This window comes from Oncorhynchus mykiss, chromosome 1 (genome assembly GCF_057628025.1).
Source record: "Oncorhynchus mykiss isolate SJ-2025 chromosome 1, ASM5762802v1, whole genome shotgun sequence".
NCBI lineage: Eukaryota > Metazoa > Chordata > Actinopteri > Salmoniformes > Salmonidae > Oncorhynchus > Oncorhynchus mykiss.
Genome location: NC_143022.1, coordinates 67,232,241 through 67,255,939, shown reverse-complemented (window position 1 = coordinate 67,255,939; position 23,699 = coordinate 67,232,241). Strand labels below are relative to the sequence as shown.

The following is a 23,699-nucleotide window of genomic DNA, read 5'->3' as shown; positions in this document are numbered from 1 at the left end:
TGATTTGAAGTGGATTTAACAAGTGACATCAATAAGGGATCATAGACTGACCAGGAGAATCCAGGTGAAAGCTATGCCACTGACTCACTCGATGTGTGTAGCTACTTCTCTGTGGTGAAGCGAACTGTTAAACTAGCACTGACAGGATTATTATACTTCAGAGTACCAATAAATCAGCAAAGGCACATTACGGGCTGTGTCAAAGGTCCAATTATAACTATGAGAATATACCACAAATCATATTTCTTTGTTGAGTTTCAAAGTTTAAATAGGACTACATGTAATGGAATAAATACATTTTATAAGCTGTTATGTAAAGTGTTGGCTAATTTAAGAATAGGATGTCTTCCATATGCTTGGATGTTGCCATCCCAGAAATGAAATTTTATTCCCTCTGCGATTGGCTCCTTTGGGCTTCAATAATTGACAGGCTACTATGCTTTGTTCTACAACGACTTTGTCCCAGTGTTAAATGGGAGGTGATTTTGCCACTGTCAATGTAGCTTCCCAATGAAAAATGTTTTAAACTAAAGCTATCGCATTATCCAATGGTGGTCTTAATTTTATTTGTTTTTTCATTATATAAATAGTGGAAATAAATTAATTTGTTCTGAATGGGCCAAGTTATTGTTGGTGACATTCATCTCGTGCATTGTCTTTAGAGACCCAAAAGCGGCAGTAGGTTTGGTTGGTAGGACCTTTGCGATTCATTGTGCACAAGCGGCTTCTCCTTGTCGACGGGAATTCGCTGACAGAGCACCAGTTGTTTTCGCAGGCAGATGTTGGTGACTGAAGTGGGCTACCGGTTACAACTTTAATTTTAATGCCAAGGAAAATTCGATTACACTTATCGCTAGTATATGCTGAAATGTATGTTATGCGCTCGGACACCAATCACTACAGGTAAGAATGTGCCTACGTGCTTTTAACTTTGTAGTAGCCTGTTTAGCAAATATGATACAACCACCCTTGAATTTTGGCATGTACAATGAATGATTCTTGGGTTTGTACTTACGTTTTACATGTTTGAATATGGTTGAGTAAACCTACCTTCAATCAAGGGAACATGTTTCGTTTGTTGAGCATATTGGTTTGTTTACAGCCAAGTCAGTAACGTTACGCTGAAGCTTCGTAGACTTGAAGCTTCGTAGACTTTCAATTGTTTTTAAATGGTTTGCTAATTTATGTTTTGAAAATGAAAAGTAGCCTAATAAACAATAACATTCGTAGGTTCATGTTTTATTATTATTATTTTTTACAAATATCTCAAATATCACATTTGTGCCATATACAAGTGAAGCACTGAACAATAGCCTATCTTATAATAATGTCATTATAATCTTGTGTATAGGGTGAAAACAGCTTTATAGGGATTGAGTGAACATTTCATATTCATTCAGTTTTGTGGATATCAACGCTGTGTGACTGTTGCGCTCATAAAGATTGGAGGTCGTGTGTAAATGTTCCACTTAAAAGAAAGGATGCTGTGGGGGTAAACTTTAATTTACTGTATGGGTAGCCATGCTTTATGTTGAATGCTTGATTGACTATTACTGAGTACAATATTCACTGCGGTTAATTAGAACATTTTAGTTGGGGTCAAGACCTCGACAAATTGCCATCACCTATTATGCACTTGAATTATTTTTGGGAACGGGGATTTCAAAGTGACAAGGAGTGGCAGCGCTCACACCAGGTGAAGGTCATAAACACATTTCATACAGCCCCTCATGATTATATGTAGATCTGCATCCATGTGTGGATGTGCGCGTTTTAGTGGAACTGGGTGTTCATGTGCTGATGGAGTGGAGGATTTATATGGTTATTCATTATTATGTAATGCCGGCTAATCTTTATTTGGTGCATACAATTAATTGATTGTTCTTATCATGGGGTAATTTCAAGGTACGTAACGATTCACCGAAACGCATCGGTCCGGGTTCATCTGTCCACTGGAGCCCAAACCGATCCAAATGAAGCATGCATTGGTCAGAAAACCTATTCAAACATGACTAATCTCCGGTTCCCTAATGTTTTTTACTCATATTGTTTTATTCCGAAAATTATTCTTATCTGTTGTGACAATTGATGTGTCCTCTCCTGCTGCTCAGTAGCCCACCGAACTTGTATGCATGTAACTGCGTGTGTCTGATAACAGCTGTGCGTGCGCACGTCGCACAGTGCGGTAGACAGCTAATCACGCCAACAAGGTAGGTCTATCTCTGTTCTAGGCTATTCGTACATCTGCTCGACACCGTCAGCATTCAGATTAGGATATAGCTTTTGCAATATCAAATCATAGGCTTTATTAGTTGAATTGTTCAGGTTCGCAATAAAGCATACTTTTGATACAAACAGTCATAGTATTTATATTTGGTTATTTTTAAAATAACAGGTCATTTCATAAAGTACATCAATCATTTCTGCAAGCTGTGTGTGCTGGCATTCATTAGAAAAAGCTGGAGAAGTTCTCCAGTAAAATTCCAAACTTCGAAACTATTGGCTTTTGAGACGGGTGTAAAATTACAAAGTTCCATTATATTAATTGGCTAAATGTCAATTAATTGGCTAAATGTAAATTGATAGTGGGGTGGTAGATGCTCAGCCTGCCCTATGGCTCAGCTCTGGGTAAATGGCTGGAAGGGAACCAGCTATTGTCGAAATAATGGTTAGGGTTTTAAAATGCGATTTTTGACAGTAATTTGACAAAAGATGAATCCCTTCTAGCCATGACACAGCTCGGGTGCAAACACACAACCTTGACATCGACACACACACACTCATCTTAGAGAAGTCATCTCAGACAGATGCAGCAGCATATATTAATTTAAAATTGAAAATTAATATGCTCACGCAAAAAAAATGTTAGTGTGTCGAATCAAACTGAATCGTATCAATTCGTTCCCCTAATCAAACCGAAACTCACCATATAGGACCCGATGTATCTAGATGCGTATCGAACTGTTCATGAAAGGAGAGATGCACATCAGGAGTAATTTCCACTTTAGCCTATTGCTACCCTCAGGCTATGAAGCCTATCAGATTAAAGGTAGCTGTCAGCTGTTGGCAAGAATTCTTAAGCACCAAACTGCGCTAGAGTACTTTGATGTTGTTTCATGTAATCAAGTAGTGTATACAAATGAGAAGTCAGGTCTGATCTTATCTCGAAAGAAAAGAGAAACCCTTGACCTGTTCATGGAGGCTGGAGGTTTTGAAATGTCCCTCTCTCTCCCAAAAAATATGTACATTTGTGTGATGTGAGTAACAGCCAAGACAACTGTCTCTGTTCCGGTGCAGCTCTGTAAAAAAAACACAATGTGATTTATTTATTTTTGCTCTTTTTTTTTGTTTCAATGAATCTCAGTATGCTTAAACCAGTTGCAGAGCAGATTTAGCTCCCAGTCATGCATGATATTAAAAGAGGAAGTAGGGAGCTGAAGTCAATGTGATTTTACATTAACTGGGTTGTGCAGAGAGGTGATGGGAAGGCCCGCTCCTTATCTTAAAAACTCCAGTGCTCAGAATGTCATTTCCTCTTCCCACCCAGTGACAACATAGCAGATTTAACACATTTTAAAAAAGTAATCCAAAGGCAACAAACATGTATTGGATGACGCACAGTGGTAAGGAACTCCTTTCTATGTGTATATTTCCCCTTTTTCCTCCCTGCTGTGCTCGTTATATGCTGTCTGAGGTGTGGGTAGAGACTATGCCCTGTGCAAACATTACTCTGCAGAATTGGTGGTTTGGCAGACAGGCAGTGCTATGAGATGATGAGGTATGGGTGCAGCTGGGACCTGGAGGGTGGCACAGAGCACCAGGTGGCTCATCCCTCCTTCCTGATTCAGATTGATGGGCCTCATCTCCCAACCGCCCACTCTCTGGCCCAGGTGCATCATGGGAGTGAGGGCCAGGGACATTTGGGTTTGGGTTTGGGCTGACCTGGCTGTCCCATCCGTGTGGCCCTTTGTGCCCTGTCTGACTTGGGATGTTGCAGTGGCACTGTCATCACTCATCTGGGATGAGGTCTGATGCCAAAAATTGTCCTGATGTAGCCAAGCACTCCCTCAAGCTATCACAGTGTCCAGATGTACATTCAGATCAACTATTGTTAGAGTGATATTTTTTTCAACAAAACTATTTGATTGTCTTCTTCTTTTTCTTTTTCTTCTTTCATCGTTGTTATCATCATCATCATCATCATCATTATTATTATCATCATCACTTTCTTCTTCATCAGTACCGCCACCACCAGCACCACCATCTCAAAATGCAAGCTCCTTTCCAACCACATTCATATCCACTCAAAGCCTGCAGATTCCCCAAAATGTTTTAGGAGGCGGGAGCAAGGTCACAAGCATCCCTACACTGATGCAGGGTGACGGGAGCCAGAAACTCGTCTGGAATGATGAGGAGGATAAGTCAATTAGAGCCCAAATCAAAACATCGGAACTCGCAGACGAAACAGAGTGTTGCATAGGAGAGGGAAACGCTGTGTTTAGCCGACTGCTCAGACAAAGTCCTCAGGGCCTGCTGTGCCTGTAAGAGAGGCGAGCTGTGCTGGTGGAACATATTTATAAAATCAGCTCAGCTCTAAGTGCTACAGCAGTGTGGGATGTAGTGGGTACTATAATACCTGTTTCCCATGGAAGAAAGCAATGTTTTTACCATTACACCAAGAGGTACTGTATATCAGTCTTGGGCTGAGAGTGACACTGTTTTTGATGTCGCAGGCAGGGTTATCTTATCACGAGACCGTGAACCCTACTCACGTTCGCAACACCGACCCAAAACAAACTCTGCTGACTCTGATATTTTTCACACTGTCCTTTTCAGCAACTGTGGTGGATGTGTAAACTGGCTAGCTCAGTACAGCCCGGCTTGACTTGGTTGCGCTTGGCCGGTAGTGCAAAAATGGTATAAGTTAGTGGTCAGGGTCTCAGTCCCAGTTGCCTTAAATGGTCAGAGAACAAGTCAGGATACAGGACAAGGAACAAAACAAAAATCAAAACCACGAAGGGGTCTGACACAGAGGTGACTCACCAAGCACACCAGGCGGGAAGCGAGAAAACACAGAAAAGGGCAGAACATTTGATCATGTGCTCAGTAACTCAAACGTATATATTTTTTCCACCCACTTTTGCCCTTTTCAAGTCAGCTTAAAATCAAATGGTAGACAAGATGACAGGGTTCTGAAATATGGCTGATACCTCTTGAGAGGTTTAATTAGACACGGCTGTGTGTTTGAGGGTGGTCAGTGGATTAGGTGGGTGACAAGTAGAATTTGAGCTGACTGACATACTGTACTTAAGCACAGCTGGACAGGGCAGATTAGGCAACAAGCCCCTACACTGAAAATGATTCAGACAGTGACATAAATACAGTGGGGCAAAAAAGTATTTAGTCAGCCACCAATTGTGCAAGTTATCCCACTTAAAAAGATGAGAGAGGCCTGTAACTTTCATCATTGGTACACTTCAACTATGACAGACAAAATGAGAAAAAAAATCCAGAAAATCACATTGTAGGATTTTTAATGAATTTATTTGCAAATTATGGTGGAAAATAAGTATTTGGTCAATAACAAACAAGCAAGATTTCTGGCTCTCACAGACCTGTAACTTCTTCTTAAAGAGGCTCCTCTGTCCTCCACTCGTTACCTGTATTAATTAATGGACTTGTTATCAGTATAAAAGACACCTGTCCACAACCTCAAACAGTCACACTCCAACTCCACTATGGCCAAGACCAAAGAGCTATCAAAGGACACCAGAAACGGAATTGTAAACCTGCACCAGGCTGGGAAGACTGAATCTGCAATAGGTAAGCAGCTTGGTTTGAAGAAATCAACTGTGGGAGGAATTATTAGGAAATGGAAGACATACAAGACCACTGATAATCTCCCTCGATCTGGGGCTCCACGCAAGATCTCACCCCGTGGGGTCAAAATTATCACAAGAACGGTGAGCAAAAGTCCCAGAACCACACGGGGGGACCTAGTGAATGACCTGCAGAGAGCTGGGACCAAAGTAACAAAGCCTACCATCAGTAACACACTACGCCGCCAGCGACTCAAATCCTGCAGTGTCAGACGTGTCCCCCCTGCTTAAGCCAGTACATGTCCAGGCCCGTCTGAAGTTTGCTAGAGAGCATTTGGATGATCCAGAAGAAGATTGGGAGAATGCCATGTGGTCAGATGAAACCAAAATATAACTTTTTGGTAAAAACTCAACTCGTCGTGTTTGGAGGACAAAGAATGCTGAGTTGCATCCAAACAACACCATACCTACTTTGAAGCATGGGGGTGGAAACATCATTCTTGGGGGTGGAAACATCATTCTTTGGGGCTGTTTTTCTGCAAAGGGACCAGGATGACTGATCTGTATAAAGGAAAGAATGAATGGGGCCATGTATCGTCAGATTTTGAGTGAAAACCTCCTTCCATCAGCAAGGGCATTGAAGTTGAAACGTGGTTGGGTCTTTCAGCATGACAATGATCCCAAACACACCGCCCAGGCAACGAAGGAGTGGCTTTGTAAGAAGCATTTCAAGGTCCTGGAGTGGCCTAGCCAGTCTCCAGATCTCAACCCCATTGAAAATCTTTGGAGGGAGTTGAAAGTCCATGTTGCACAGCCCCAAAACATCACTGCTCTAGAGGAGATCTGCATGGAGGAATGGTCCAAAATACCAGCAACAGTGTGTGAAAACCTTGTGATGACTTACAGAAAACGTTTGACCTCTGTCATTGCCAACAAAGGGTATATAACAAAGTATTGAGATAAACTTTTGTTATTGACCAAATACTTATTTTCCACCATAATTTGCAAATAAATTCATTAAAAATCCTACAATGTGATTTTCTGGATTTTCTTTCCTCATTTTGTCTGTCATAGTTGAAGTGTACCTATGATGACAATTACAGGCCTCTCTCATCTTTTTAAGTGGGAGAACTTGCACAATTGGTGGCTGACTAAATACTTTTTTGCCCCACTGTATGTATGGCCTCATATCTTAAAATACATAGTGCTTTGTGGTTTGTAGATTACTAAAAATCTTTATTGACTTTTGACTTCAACACATTTAATGAAGGTGCTGTTCAATGTATGCAAGAGTGTGATTATCTGCAATATCTGAATTTAACTGTGCAATCTTAGGATGTACAGTGTTTGTGAGGTTGTATGCCTTCATTTGCATTGATTGGATGTTTTGTAATATTGGGGTGACATTACCCTCTGGTGGCAGGGTGACACTAGTATTGCGGGCTGGATGATTGACAGTTGTTTGAGAAATTGATTCAAATGTTTGTTACGTTCATGTACATTTATTGGTGTGTTCAGCCCACAGTAAACCTCAGATCAGTCCAGTGCCTCTTCACTCATGAACTGACAAATAATTCCAAAAAAGCCAAATTTGACCATAAATGAGGAATGATTATCGTGGACTTTTTCAAATTTGAACATCTCAGTTTTATTGATAAAGACTGCATATTTTCCAGAATTTGTCCTCGGCTGCGTGTTTTCGAACCATTTGTCTCACGTTAATGGGTTTACTTGACATTTAATTCAATCTTATTTTCCTACTTGCTGAGTGAAGACCAAGGATTGTCCAATAAACAATCCAAAAGAAATTTCATGAGATGCAAATATTTGGTCTTCATCATCTGTGATTATTTAAGTGATAATGCCAGAGAAGCCGGAGTTTCGAGGACATATTGGCACGGGTGTTGTTAGGTCCAAGACGAAGTTGAGGGCATTATCACTTTTATACAGTTGAAGTCGTAAGTTTACATACACCTTAGCCAAATACATTTACACTCAGTTTTCACAATTGCTGACATTTAATCCTAGTAAACATTCCCTCTTAGGTCAGTTAGGATCACCACTTTATGTTAAGAATGTGAAATGTTTGAATAATAATAGCGAGAATGATTTATTTCAGCTTTGATTTCTTTCATCACATTCCCAGTGGGTCAGAAGTTTTACATAAAGCATTGCCTTTAAGTTGTTTAATTTGGGTCAAACATTTCGGGTAGCCTTCCGCAAGCTTCACCCAATAAGTTGGGTGAATTTTGTCCCATTCCTCCTGACAGAGCTGGTGTAACTGAGTCAGGTTTGTAGGCCTCCTTGCTCTCACATGCATTTTCAGTTCTGCCCCAAAATTTTCTATAAGATTGAGGTCAGTGCTTTGTGATGGCCACTCCAATACCTTGACTTTGTTGTCCTTAAGCCATTTTCCCACAACTTTGAAAGTATGCTTGGGGTCATTGTCCATTTGGAAGACCCATTTGCGACTAAGCTTTAACTTTCTGATGACTGTCTTGAGATGTTGCTTCAATATATCCACATAATTTTCCTCCTCATGATGCCATCTATTTTGTGAAGTGCACCAGTCCCTCCTGCAGCAAAGCACCTCCACAACATGATGCTGCCACCCCCGTGCTTCACGGTTGGGATGGTGTTCTTCGGCTTGCAAGCCTCCCACTTTTTCCTCCAAACATAATGATGGTCATTATGGCCAAACTGTTCTATTTTTGTTTTGTCAGACCAGAGGACATTTATCCAAAAAGTATGATCTTTGTCCCCATGTGCAGTTGCAAACCGTAGTCTGGCTTTTTTATGGCGGGTTTTGGAGCAGTGGCTTCTTCCTTGCTGAGCAGCCTTTCAGGTTATGTCGATATAAGACTTGTTTTACTGTGGATATAGATAGTTTTGTACCTGTTTCCTCCAGCATCTTCACAAGGTCCTTTGCTGTTGTTCTGGATTTGATTTTCACTTTTCGCTCTAGGAAACAGAACACGTCTCCTTCCTGAGCGTTATGGCAGCCACGTGGTTCCCATGGTGTTTATACTTGCATACTATTGTTTGTACGGAAGAACGTGGTACCTTCAGGCGTTTGGAAATTGCTCCGAAGGATGAACCAGACTTGTTGAGGTCTTGGCTGATTTCTTTTGATTTTACTATGATGTCAAGCAAAGAGGCACTGAATTTGAAGGTAGGCCTTGAAATACATCCACAGGTACACCTCCAATTGACTCAAATTATGTCAATTTGCCTTTTAGAAGCTTCTAAAGCCATGACATTTTCTGGAATTTTCCAAGCTGTTTAAAGGCACAGTCAACTTAGTCTATGTAAACGTCTGACCCACTGGAATTGTGATATAGTGAATTATAAGTGAAATAATCTGTCTGTAACAATTGTTGTAAAAATGACAAAGTAGATGTCCTAACCGACTTGCCAAAACTATAGATTTGTGGAGTGGTTGAAAAATTAGTTTCAATGACTCCAACCTAAGTGTATGTATGAAAACAAAGTAGATGTCCTAACCGACTTGCCAAAACTATAGTTTGTTAACAAGAAATTTGCGGAGTGGTTGAAAAACAAGTTTTAATGACTCCAAACTAAGTGTATGTAAACTTCCGACTTCAACTGTATAACGGGGTCACCAACATATTCAAATAATGATTGCCATATTTTCATTAAAAACGTTATTTCTATAGATGTATTCATACTATTTCATCCTTACACAAGATATAGTTCCAACACAAATCTAGGGTTGCTACCCAAGCCAGGTGGTCGTTCGTTTTATCGGTTCAGTTGCTAGAGACTCGATCCAGTCATTCAGTCTTTTTGTTCTGTATTTTTAGAAGCGACCCAGTAATTTGTTTTAAATGTTCCATTGCCATACTGGCTGGCAACGTTCTTATCCCTTGCTTGCTAGCTAGCCAACTACGGCTTACTTAAGTTCACGCCCAAAATTCTGCAGCTAGAATAACAACAAAGTAGCCGCATTTGCATTTGTTCAAGCTGTTCTCTAGTGACATTTATTTGGATACATCCATACCAATGACCTAATGAGGTACGATTTCGCTTGTCATAGAGAATGTGCTCACTCGTCAGGACACTGTTGTTAAGAGGAGCTAGCCAACAACACATCTAACACAATCACTTCAAACTGAAGATGGAAAGACTGCAAACTAGCTGCACTTCGTTTCATTTGACCTTTTTCAGTTGACATTTCTTTGTATATATATCCATAAAAATAAAGCCAGCTGATTCGTGATTTCGACTGGCTGAGAAACGCTGCCTGCCTGTCTGTCCCGTGCCAACTCCCGACCCCTACTCGTTGGCCCCATGGGATAGCTGGAGATCGAATTTGAATATTGAAACAATGTTGCACATTTCGGAGAGACAGACAGAAAGGTTTATACAAATCTCAGCTGTTGAAAACTAAATGTAAGTCTAAAAGAAATGTGAGATAATGTCTAAATGCTTTTTATAGTGGAGATCAAGTTTATAACTTGCCTGGCTGGGCTGGATTGCGCAGTCGGATGGAACAGAGTAAATCCGCATTTTAACAATATAGATTTAACCGGTGGTAACTCGTGTAATGGACACCAGCTGGAATGCGCTTTTAACCAATCAGCATTCAGTATTAGACCCACCCGTTGTATAAAATAACACACTGCATCTGTTTATTAATGAAATCCAGTACAAAGAGAGCAAATTTGTGTCACTAAGCATTACTAGGTAACGCTGCAGTTGATGATGGCTACAGTAGCATATCATTTTGCAGCCACATTCCTTTTCACCCAACAGCTAAATGTACATTCATTTCAAAATCCTTAAAGGGAGTGCTTTCTAAGGAAGGTAGTAATGAAATATCTTTCATTGCCTCTACCTAAGCCGAGAGCTTAATGAGTAGACGTCTCATATAAGTCATTATTGTGAGGTGATTATGCAGTTCAAATTAAACCCTGCGGTCATGTTAGCAGCTCAGTGAGTTGGTTGTTGGGAGGATGACTTCCAGGATGACTTCCAGCCAAAGATGTGCAGACTTCTCTTTATAACAGCACAAGACAAATGGGGGAATCTGGATGATATATGTCAGTTCAGTCATAAGATGACCAAGGAGGTCAACAGTGTGCTGTTACAAAAACAACACAGAAGGCTCAGAAACATGAGTTTGAAAACAGCACCTGAAAAGACTGGTGTTTGGGAGTCATTTTCACTGGTTCTGAACTAAATATTATTCAGTAGATGAACACATGCATTGAAAATGCTGGTACAAACTGTACTCGTAAAAACACAATAGGCCGAGTATACCTATGTTAAGGATTTAATTTTCTCTGTATCCTCTTATTTCAGATAGACTCCACTAGACACCTCCACACCTCCAGCAATGATGGCTGTGCTCCACTCTGGAGTGAGAGTGTTCATCATGCTCCTCATTAGCAGGTAAGATACCTTACAGTAGAAGGGTTACAGTGACTGCCTGGGACCTGTGGGTATGTATGAATGGTGATTTTACAAAAGTCAGTCTGAGACATTGTTAAAAAAAAAATTAAATGAGGTGTTACTGGGAACAGTGTGAAGGATTTATTTTGTGTGTGTGTGTGTGTGTGTAGAGAGAGAGATCGTGAGAGAGAGATAAAGCAATTCTCCATTGGTTATTTGACTGAGGCACATCAATACTCAATCATGACTCCCCATGCATTACTCAGAAGCATTGGAATTCTCCACAGAAGCATTGAAATTCACATTGACACTGCCACGGTGCAGCACCAGTGAGGCAGCCCTCAGCACCAAGCACTGAGTCAAATCGGTTGTGCTAATGCCTTCAGGGGTCATGCAGAGAGGATGATGGGATGTTGTGGTGCATATTTGACACTTACCGTGACAGGAACTCATCCTGTTCTTGCCAGTCCATTTTGTTGCAGACACAATATCCTCCATGCACAACTTAGAAAAGTCCAACCCACTGGGTACCACCTTATTCTGCCATAAAATGTTGGTCCATGGCACACTAGCTCTGGCCCCATCCCCTCTGAGATTAGCATAACAGCAGGAGGCCTGGAAGTCAGTGTGGTCGAGTGTTATATGCTTTAGGTACAGATGCTTTGGTCCACAGTGTCCCATCCCACACAGTCTTTGTCCATTCATGCACACAGATAATTGTTTTAATTGTTTATTTAACCTTTATTTATACAGGTTTTTCTCATTAAGATAAAATCTATTTTTCAAGAGAGACCTGGTCCAACAGCCGCAGGGGGAACAGTTTCAGACAAAACAACTGACATACACTGACACAACATTGAACAAAACAATAGACACACTTACATAATATGTAATTGTTGTATTGTAAAGAAACACAAGTGTCAACTAAAAAACTGCTGTCCTAAAGACAATTACACTCTTCTCTGATATTTACATCGACCAAGTGTTTAACTCCACCAACGTGACTAGATCATCAAATGTTTTAATGTCCAGGACCACGGACTTGACTAACTAAAATTATTTCTACCATGACATGTTCTAATTCTTGCTACTGTTAAAAGCAAATGAGAATGGAATCGTAAATTATATTTATTTACTGACCCGATTAATAAAGAACAGCGATAAAGTGGCATTTAACCCAATATGGCCATATAAATCAGTGTATACCAGTGTTTAAGCCTACGCAAGATCAATGACGACCTGTCAATGGTGCTATAGAGATCACAATGATGTGTTGGACGTTTTTGATTCGGAATGAACCTGAGGGACGCATGATATACTGATATACTGAATCAAATTCTCTCAGGGTAGTGGTTGAGCCTGGACACACCTACTCATTCCAGGGTTTTTCTACATTGTAGAAAATAGTAAAAACATCAAGACATCATAATCAGGACATCAAAACTATGAAATAACACATATGAGATCATGTAGTAACCAGAAAAGTGTTTACATTTTTTTTGAGATTCTTCTAAGTAGCCACCCTTTGCCTTGATGACAGTTTTGCACACTCTTGGCATTCTCCCAACCAGCTTCATGAGGTAGTCACCTGGAATGCCTTTCTATTAACAGGTGTGTCTTTTTAAAAGTTAATTTGTGGAATTTCTTTCTTCCTTAATGCGTTTGAGCCAATCAGTTGTGTTGTGACAAGGTAGGGGTGGTATACAGAAGATAGCCCATCAAGCGCTATGATGGGTCTCATGACGACCGCCACAGGAAAGGAAGACCCAGAGCTACCTCTGCTGCAGAGGAAATCTGTCCTTTGGTCTGATGAATCCAAATGAGATTTTTGGTTCCAACCGCAGTGTCTTTGTGAGATGCAAAGTAGGTGAACGGATGATCTCTGCATGTGTGGTTCCCACCATGAAGCATGGAAGAGGAGGTGTGATGGTGTGCAGGTGCTTTTCTGGTGACACTGTCTGTGATTTATTTAGAATTCAAGGCACCCTTAACCACAGCATTCTGCAGCGATACACCATCACATCTGGTTTGCTCTTAGTGGGACTATAGTTTGTTTTCAAGAGAACAATGACCCAACACAGAGTGCTGCATCAGATGACCCGGCCTTCACAATCACGCAACCTCAACCTAATTTTTATTCATTTTTTTTTATTTAACCTTTATTTATGTAGGCCAGTCAGTTGAGAACAAATTGTTATTTACAATGACCGCCTACCACCGGCCAAACCCTATCCCGGACTACGCTGGGCCAATTGTGCACCACCCTGTTGGACTCCCAATCACGGCCGGGTTGTGATACAGCTCAGGATTGAAAAGGGTCTGAAGTGACGCCTCTAGCACTGAGATGCAGTGCCGTAGACCGCTGTGCTACTCGGGAGCAGATGGTTTGGGATGAGTTGGAGTGAAGGAAAAGCAGCCAACAAATGCTCAGCATATGTCCATCAAGACTGTTGGAAAAACATTCCAGGTGAAGCTCGGTGAGAGAACGCCAAGAGTGTGCAAAGCTGTCATCAAGGCAAAGAGTGGATACTTTGAAGAACATAAAATATATTTGATTTGTTTAACACTTTTTTTGGTTATTACATGATTCCATGTGTTATTTCGGAGTTTTGATGTCGTCACTATTATTCTATAATGTAGAAAATTGTAAATATAAAGAAAAAGTATTAAATGAGTAGGTGTGGCCAAACTTTTGACTGGTACTGTAGATAATGTATATGTTACCAGCTCTTCCTGGCCTCATGAGAAAAACAATCCTTATGCCAGTAATAAAAACATATTCTCAGTTTGAGCTTCCATATCAAGTTCTCCACATGAACAGTGAAGCTCAGCTTGTCATCTACCCACACTCCCAAATATTTATACACTTTGACCTGCTGTATAGTATGTTCATCCAATGTAGCAATGACATGATTAGTAACATGCCTGGCATTTAAAAATACCATGCATTTTGTTTTACCCTTAATTCAGAACCAGCTTCAAATCATACAGATTATTTTGTATGGTGTTAAATTCTCTTTGGACATTTTCAAAAGCTAAAGATAAACTGCTACCACTTGAATAAAGAACAGTATCATCTGCATAAAAATGAACATCTGTTTCAATGTGCTCTCCAATGTTGTTGATATACAAAATGAACAACAGTGGGCCCAAAATAGAAGCTTGTGGAACACCTGAGCACAACTCTATGGACTTGATTTACAACCCTCCGCCATTACACATTGTGCACGATTTGATAACTAATTTATAAACCAATCTAGAGATGGAACAGTAATTCCACAACATTTTAACCTTTACACCAACACAGCATGGTCCACGGTATCAAATGCCTTCGACAAATCAGTAAAGACAGACACACAATGTAACGTCTTGTCAAGAGCACAGTGAATGTCATTTAAAACCTTCAATGTTTCTGAAACAGTGCAGTGGCCAGACCTAAAACGTGATTCCATTCCATTTAAGATGTTGTTTTCTTGGAGGTAGGCCTTCAGCTGCCTACTAACTATGGACTCCAGTACCTTAGACAGTACAGACAGTGTTGACATGGGTCGATAGTTGTCAAGTAGCGAAGGATCTCCACCTTTCAGGAGAGGCAGAACAAAAGCACATTTCCACATTTCCATGTCAAGCGAGAGGTTAAACATACATGTTAAGGGGGAGCATTGATGTCTGCAGCTAGGCGTAGGAGGCGGGGATCTAGATCTTAAGATCGCACTTCTGAAACAGAGAAGGATGAGAAGGAGAACCTGGTGAAGGAGTGCACAGGGGTGTCAGGTAAATTCATAGGGGGCTCATTTATACCTTTGACCTTTTCAAATAAACCCCATGCATCTAGAAAATGCTGATTTGAATGCTTTCAGAATAGTGGTTATCTCAGTTACAATCTATGTGTCGACCAACAATCGCTTGGGAAGCTGTGTAACGTTTTTGCACTCCAACCTTTCACTACTTACCAAATTTTGGAGGGATTATTTAAATTATGAGATGAAAGATCATTCATTTTTGGGCATTGGATCTTCTCAGCTCAACTTCAGCTGCCCTTCAGCGTTCTACTGCCCGTGGCAGTTTTTGGACAGTATAAATACTTTTTTCCATTCAATGAGTTACTTTTATATATATGTATGTATATATGTGTGTGTGTGTATTTTCCCCAGTGAGAGGCTGACATTCACTGTGGTCCTCTGTAGCAGGTCATGTCCTGCAGACGGTCATTCAGGGATGGCACCAGGCCGCAGGCACGAATTAGCCATGGCAGAACATTAGCAGATTGTTTGAGCGTCATGACCTCCAGTTCTGCTTGTAGCATGTTTCTCAATGACGCAGTGACAGATCCAATGGCTTCATCTCTATCATTGCAGAGAGGGCAGCTCAGCTCAGTGTAGCCCAGTGTATTTTATGGACTTAACTAAGTGAGATAGGCTTCACCCTCACCGTTACCCAGGTGATTTGAAAGAGGGCTATTATAGAAGGGCCACCGGTGCATACAACCATATCAACAACCATGAAGACAAATTAGCTGCAGCCATACAAATATGACCCTTAACCCTGACAATTTTAACTCTGCCGAGGTCATTTCCCAATAGCAAACAAACACGTTTGACACTGTGGCCTGTGTCATATCATAATAGAAATAGGACACACAAGCATTATTGAGGTCATAGTTCTCAACCATAGAGGTACATTTACAGTAAGAGCCACAAAACCTTACCTGACAATGGAGATGAAGACAGGCAATGTCTGAGTGTCAGTCAGTCTGCCCTCAGATAACTGCCTCCTCTCATGTCCCCGTGACTCCCCTTGAAAGCACTAGCAACTTCACTACAGTGTTTAATTCTCCTCCCATTGGAAAGAACAAAGAGCGAGAGAATCAAGGGGAGAGGCTGGATCACAGTTGGGTGACTTGAAAAGACAGACACGTTTGGAGAAGATGTTCAAACAATGCGATAGGTACTGTGTAACTGTGTAGCCGTGCCAGATGTATTAAACATGTGTATGAACTGTGACAATCACATAAACATCAAAGGCTATCTATTTTCCCAGCTGGAGTCATTTATCACGGAACTCAGACAGATCCCACACCCTTTATTTATCCATCTATTACATCAAATAGCCCAACTGTCATTCAGAACCAATTTGCAGTTCCACTGCTTCTGACAGGGTGTTTTGTCAGAAAGAAAAAAAATCTGTCAAATGAACTATCACTGGGTGTTAGGTTGCCCATGCACTTTTCACTTCCTAGTCCCTATTTATACAGTACCAGAGTTTTTGAGATCCAAGTCCCACAGTAAATCCTCTGCACAGTGGGGTCATGCATTAGCCTTGTTTTAATATGTTAATGGTGCGGGAAGTTGTGTTGAGGGATAGCATGCCAAAACAAACCTTTTCATCTTATTTTGGGAGTTTGGCCTCTTTTAGTGCGCTGTAGTTTTCTCTAAATCATGCTGAACTGGAATTAGCTGAACTCTTCGACCCTATTGTCTTTCAGAATTATACAATACAGAAGTTTATGTTCTACACTCATAAGTAGGGTGTTTTTAGATATCCTTTCACCCTGAAGGGAGCGAAAACACTTGTAAATTGTTAATGGCTGTGCTCTGATGTACAGTACTTCAGCCCCATAACTCACTGAGTTAGGACAGGATTCTAATTGGATCGTTCATTGCGTAAAGCCGCAATAGCTCACTTTTTTTTTACAAACAACAAACACCCTTTTCAATCATAGGATGAAGAGTCCCACATGAAAATATACTACAGTATACTGTATAATTACTATATGTACAGTGCCTTCAGAAAGTACACCCCTTGAGTTTTTCCATATTTTGTTGTGTTACAAGGTGGGATTAAAATGGATTGAATTGTATTTTTTTTTCAACGATCTACACAAATTACTCTGGGATGTCAAAGGGGAATAAAAATTCTAACGTTTGTAAAAAGTAAAACAATAATATATATTGATTACATAAGTATTCAACCCTGTGTTAATACATGTTAGAATCACCTTTGGCGGTGATTACAGCTGTGAGTCTTTCTGGTTCAGTCTCTATGAGAGTTGCACACCTAGATTGTACAATATTTTCACATTATTCTTTAAAAAAAATCTTCAAGCTCTTTCAAGTTGGTTGTTGATCATTACTAAACAGACATTTTCCATTAGATTTAAGTAAAAACTGTAACCAGGCCACTTAGGATTATTCCATGTCATTTTAGTAAGCAGCTCCAGTTTATATTTGGCCTTGTGTTTTAGGTTATTGTCCTGCTAAAAGGTGAATTTCTCAACAAGGTTTTCCTCTAGGATTTTGCCTGTGCTTATGTCTATTCCGCAAAAAAAAAATGTATCCCCAAAAACTCCTTAGTCCTTGCCGATGACAATCATACCCATAACATGATGCAGCCACCACCATGCTTGAAAATACTAAGAGTGGTACTCAGTGATATGTTGTGTTGTATTTGCCCCAAGTGTAACACTTGTATTCAGGACATAAAGTTAATTTCTTTGCCACTTTTTTTTGCAGTTTTATTTTAGTGCCTTATTGCAAACAGGATGCATGCTTTGGAATATTGTTATTCTGTACAGGCTTCCTTCTTTTCACTCTGTCATTTAGGTTAGTAAAACAATGTTGTTTTCTCTAATCACAGGCATTAAACTATGTAATTGTTTTAAATCCACCATTGGCCTCATGGTGAAATCACTGAGCGGTTTCCTTCCTCTCTGGCAACTGAGTTAGGAAAAATGTTTTTGTCTTTGTAGTGACTGGGTGTATTGATACACCATCCAAAGTGTAATTAATAATTTCACCATGCTCAAAGGGATATTCAGTGTCTGATTCTATCAATTTTTACCTATCTACCAATAGGTGTCCTTCTTTACAAGGCATTGACAAACCTCCCTGGTGTTTGTGGTTGAATCTGTTTTTTAAATTCACTGCTCAACTGAGGGACCTTACAGATAATTATTTGTGTGGGTTACAGAAATTAGGTAGTAATTTAAAAATAATGTTAAACACTATTATTGCACACAGAGTCCATGCAACTTATTATTTTACTTGTTAAGCACATTCTTACTCCTGAACGTATTTAGGATTGCCATAACAAAGGGGTTGAATACTAATTGACTAAAAACATTTCAGCTTTTCATTTGTAATGAATTTGTAAACATTTCTAAAAACATAATTCCACTTTGACATTATTGTTGTGTGAAGGCCAGTGACACAACATCTCAATTTAATCCATTTTAAAGTTAAGCTGTTCACAACAAAATGTGGAAAAAGTCAAGGGGTGTGAATACTTTCTGAAGGCACTGTATATACTACAGTACTCACTGTTGCACTATACTGTATTATTTTCTGTAGTGTTGTTAGTAAAACAATGAATTATCTTTTTAATTAGATTTTTGTACTTTTTCCTTGAGAAAATTGAATAGACAAACCTGTCCATAACCTGTATGTAAGTAGGTTTGTAGTCTGAACTCAATTTATAACCTGTAGGGAACACTATATGGTCTATACTTGGCATGTATGTTTTTCAGTCATGGGTGCCACATATTGGGAAATGAGGGCCAGGATTGGGCGGGACATATGCAAATGTTATATTAGTATATCGATATAGTGTGTTGTATAGTATTCTACAGTATACTACACAATTATATAGTAAGTACTACACATGATCGAGGGATACTGCAGTGTGTAGTATAGTATTCTACAGTATACTGCAGTTTACTCTAGTCTGGGTACCAGTCTTTTTTAGCTAACATTCCACCCCTTGCCACTCCTGTCATTTGCCAAAGAGACTGGCCTTTCAGCAATATCAACGTTCAATATACAGCCAGATTTACGGCGCAGTTGTTGATTGGCAGTTTGAAACAACATTCATATTTTTCATGACAACGTTGTGGAACAGGGGTGTGGACAAATTTTGCGCAGTAAACAATTTGAATTTTAAGAACAACATTCCTGTTGCGGTCCTGCTGCGGTCATTCCCTTGTTAGAAGGCAGTGTCAATGCAAGATCATGTTGTGCAAAGTGACTAGAGAGGACTCCCTAGTGAGAGAGTGAAATAATTACACAGACAATATTAACCTACAAGAGTTAATCGAGCTACGTTTGCTTCAGTTGCATCCCATTAATGAGAGGAAATTAACATAAAATTGGCACCTGTTGTCATTCCTCACACATATGCGGATCATCATGACTTGCTTACATTTTTACAATTTTAAGCTATACGAGGAATTTAACAGGTTACTTTAGGAAACGTTCTGAATGGACATAGAGAGGATAAGCGAACTCACACCCACACACACATCCTAAAAGGACCCATCAATCAAAGCCATCAGCACATCTTAGACACACTCAAATCACATTTCTCCTTTCCTAAAAAAGGGTTCAAAACCTAGGCTCAAATCTTGGCTGAAGTCCATCAGAATGTAGGCTACGTTATCCCTTTAACTGGCACACCTAGAAATACATATCAGAAAATAATTTTTCAGAAGAATAGCCTTAGTATAGGTCATAAATGAATGTTTAAAATGTGATAGATAAGGCATCTCAAACATCTCAACTGGCTGGTTGAGTTTCCCAATTAGGGAAACTCATCTAAAAAATAATATATTAGTTAACATTATGTCTGCCTCAGTTACTTGACAGTTCTGGTTAAACCAGACAGGCCTGGTTAAATTAAATGAGGACGGATTTGAAATATAAATAAAATGATACTTTTGTGTATTCAAATATTATTAATATAAAAATATAAGTAACTGAATGTGTTTACTGTTCTTATACTCATAATCTCTGTAAAATGACATGTACTGAATAATATCAGTAAATACTGATATGAATATGAAAAGATTTTTATATTTACACAAACAAAAAAATCCCAGAATAACATTTGTCCATAATAGCTAGCTTTGACTAAATATCATTCCTTTAAATGGGCAAATCAACTGCCTGGTAGAGCATATTTTTCAAGAGTTCCTAAAAATGATTTTAGAAAAAACAATATTTTAATAATTTCATCATTCCGAAATGATGTTTTAGAGGTCAACAACATTTTACAGTCTTGTAATATCCCATTTTGTACACAATTAGTACTGAAAATGTGCGATTAATGAGTTTTGGTTTTGCTAACATTCAATTCCTGTTTTTTAACCAAAAATGCAGGAGTCCGATAATGAAAACCACATGATCATTTTACTAATTGACATTGGTTGAGATGATAAAATATGCCAAACAAAATTCATATGTTTGATTTAATTTAAAATTGGTTGTCAAAATTTGCTCATGGTTGACCTGCATGTTAAAGTGTTACAGCATAATGCTATAAAAGTCAGGGTTTTAATAAATAGGCCTTGGCACTGTACTTTTGTATTGCACATTTAATTAAACTGAAGCATTTGTCAGTGTTTAACTTCAATTCACAAAATGTGCGTCAGATAAATATATATTTTTTTGTCCCTGGCTTGTATAGCACAGGTGGTGGTCACCTAAATTCACTGTAGGCCTAATATATACTGTAGGCTAGCCTACAAATGGTGGATTAATAGCCCATCCTTTGAATTCATTTCTAACTTACACATTCTAACTTACACTTACACGCTGTCTTCGCTGTTCCCTTCTTGTGCAATTCATTCATCTCTGCTGGCATCTCCACTGGCCTCTGTCGCTTCCATCCTCTCTCTATTCCTCGTATAGCTCTTGAATCAGCCTTGTCCAACGCATATCCCAGAAGTAGCAGTATAGTTTGGTCACTTATTTTGAGCAATAAAAAAATATATAGAGTATTTTCGAGGAGAGAAGCATCTTGCTCTTGCTTGCTGGATATAAAATAGGCTACAGCATTCACAATGAACTGGCTGAAAAGTTTGAATGGTGAGAGCTTCTCTGGTGTGCAGTAAATGGGAATCCTCTGTTCTCCCTGAGCCCAATGTTTATTTGTACAACGAAATGTATTACATCAGAATGCCCAATGTTAGAATGCTTCCAATCAAATGTATGAATTAAATTCAAACGTTTTCCTATCAGTCTAATTTGCATAAACATTGTGATTGGATGATAGCTGTGAGGGTTATCAAATCAGGATCAAATCCTCTGAACTCCTCAAGCTCATTAATGATAGAATGTTCACATTTGAAGATTGCTGAAAGGACCGTCTTCTTTGGCAAATGAGAGGAGTGGCAAGGAGAGGAACATAATAGCTAAACAGAGATGGCAACCAGGCTAAGATTACTACAGCTTACTACAGAATACTACAGAATTCTATAGTAAGTACTATAGTATTCTATTGTAAACTGTAGTATGTTTTATGTGGGGTGTTAAGAGACCACTTTACTGTACTATAAAACTATGACTGCTGTAGCCCACTATAGAGAGTTGCCAAGTGACGTACGACACCTCCTGGCGGCCATGTTGGAAGACCACTGCATCAGTTCTTCCAAAAACAACAGCTGAGTGGCAACCCCAAGCTGTATGGTAACCATGACTAAAATGAAATGGTTCATCACTATGGTCAATTTTTGTACCGTATTTGGCTGCTCTAACAAGGCAGGAAAGACAACAGGAAAAAACAGGTTATCCACAATCATGAAACACCAAGGAGATCAAATCAAATTGTATTGGTCAAATTGTATTGTTTAGCAGATGTTATTGCGGGTGTAGCGAAATGCTTGTGTTTCTAGCTCCAACAGTGCAGCAATATCTAACAAGTAATATCTAACAACAATACACAAAATGCACACAAACCTAATAAGTAAAGGAATGGAATTAAGAATACATAAATATTTATATGAGCAATGTCAGATGGGCATAGACTAAGATACAGTGGAATATAATAGAATACAGTATATGCATATGAGATGAGTAATGCAAAATATGCAAAGAGATAAGATGCAAGAACTGTCAGATAAGCAAAGAGACCTGAACTCAGACAGCAGTCCGTGCAGGGTCTGCTCTGATCATTTCATCACAGCTAAGTCAATGGAAATAATTAGTTGAGAACTGTATTTATAATTGGAAGGATAATGGATGGACTTTACAGCATAGGACAAAGGCCTCAATGGGATAGGATAACCTGCTGTTTTGACCAGCCAAACAATATAAGTAATCTTTATATGACACTAAAACACCTGAATGAATTAAACAACCAAACAATCAAGAGCTAATGGGAAGTTTTAAGACCCACAAAAAGCAGGTCTTAACTGTAATGCAGTTGATAACGGAATGAATTTGGAGAGGTGAAACGCAGCCCATCCAGCCATGATGCACGGTGCCCACTGACGGAGAGATGTGCCTTTTGTGTTAGTGAATCTCGTATTTAGAAGCATTAAACATCCATTGGTTTCCCCTCGTTTCATTTCATTAAAAACCAAGCATTGCCTACCCTCCCCTTAATCAAGGGCGGTTTAGCAGCTTGCATAAGTGCGTATTTTTATCCTGGCCATTAGCCAAAAGTAGCCCATGAATAAAATGGGTTTAAATGGTCTACTGAGAGTGCTTTGAAATATTTGAGGTTTTTGCTTTCATGCTTTTTCATTATTCACAATTCACATACCTGCAATTATCTTGTTCAAGTAGGCGATCCAGATCCATTTTCAAAGAGTGTCCCTCATCTGATTACCAAAGACATGCTTCTGCAAACTTTTCAGTCCTCCTATAATGCCATGACAAAGGAAGATTTATTCATTATTTTGCCTTGCTCATAGGCAATGATACAATTTACAGGAGCCTAGTATTTTGTACCTGTGAATGTTACGCATATTATTAAAACATGTACAGTGGGGCAAAAAAGTATTTAGTCAGCCACCAATTGTGCAAGTTCTCCCACTTAAAAAGATGAGAGAGGTCATTTTCATCATAGGTACACTTCAACTATGACAGACAAAATGAGGAAAAAAAATCCAGAAAATCACATTGTAGGATTTTTAATGAATCTATTTGCAAATTATGGTGGAAAATAAGTATTTGGTCAATAACAAAAGTTTATCTCACTACTTTGTTATATACCCTTTGTTGGCAATGACAGAGGTCAAATGTTTTCTGTAAGTCTTCACAAGGTTTTCACACACTGTTGCTGGTATTTTGGCCCATTCCTCCATGCAGATCTCCTCTAGAGCAGTGATGTTTTGGGGCTGTTGCTGGCCAACACGGACTTTCAACTTTTCTAATAAAGAGAACATGTATGCTCACAACGCTGCACCTTGGTCCTCTTCATTCAACGGCCGTGATATTGGCATGTCCAGACTGCAATTCACAATAGGCCTAGCCCCTAAATCAGTGTGAATGCTACAGCCTATGTTCATTCATCAAAACCCAGCCCTTTCGCGCCATCTCCAGCTATTGCACTCATTATTCCGGTTGTGAAAATAACTAAAATATTTTTGACACATCCCCAAACCTATAATGCTATCGCCAGCACTAAGATTTACTATTGCGATAGGTTTGTTAAAATAGGGCTCCAGGTGTGCTTATTATTTGTCTA

The 23,699-nt window shown here is 39.4% G+C and overlaps 1 protein-coding gene across 1 annotated transcript in view; it reads left to right on the top strand.

Moving 5' to 3' along the window:
• Positions 1-450: 450 nt before the first annotated feature.
• The window catches only part of LOC110526858 (gamma-aminobutyric acid type A receptor subunit zeta, b), a 71,357-nt gene continuing 48,108 nt past the window's right edge, over positions 451-23,699 (top strand). The window contains exons 1-2 of the mRNA XM_021608051.3: positions 451-903; positions 11,145-11,234. Of these exons, the coding sequence (XP_021463726.3) occupies positions 11,179-11,234 (56 nt within the window). The 5' untranslated portion in view covers positions 451-903; positions 11,145-11,178. The remainder of the gene's footprint in view (positions 904-11,144; positions 11,235-23,699) is intronic.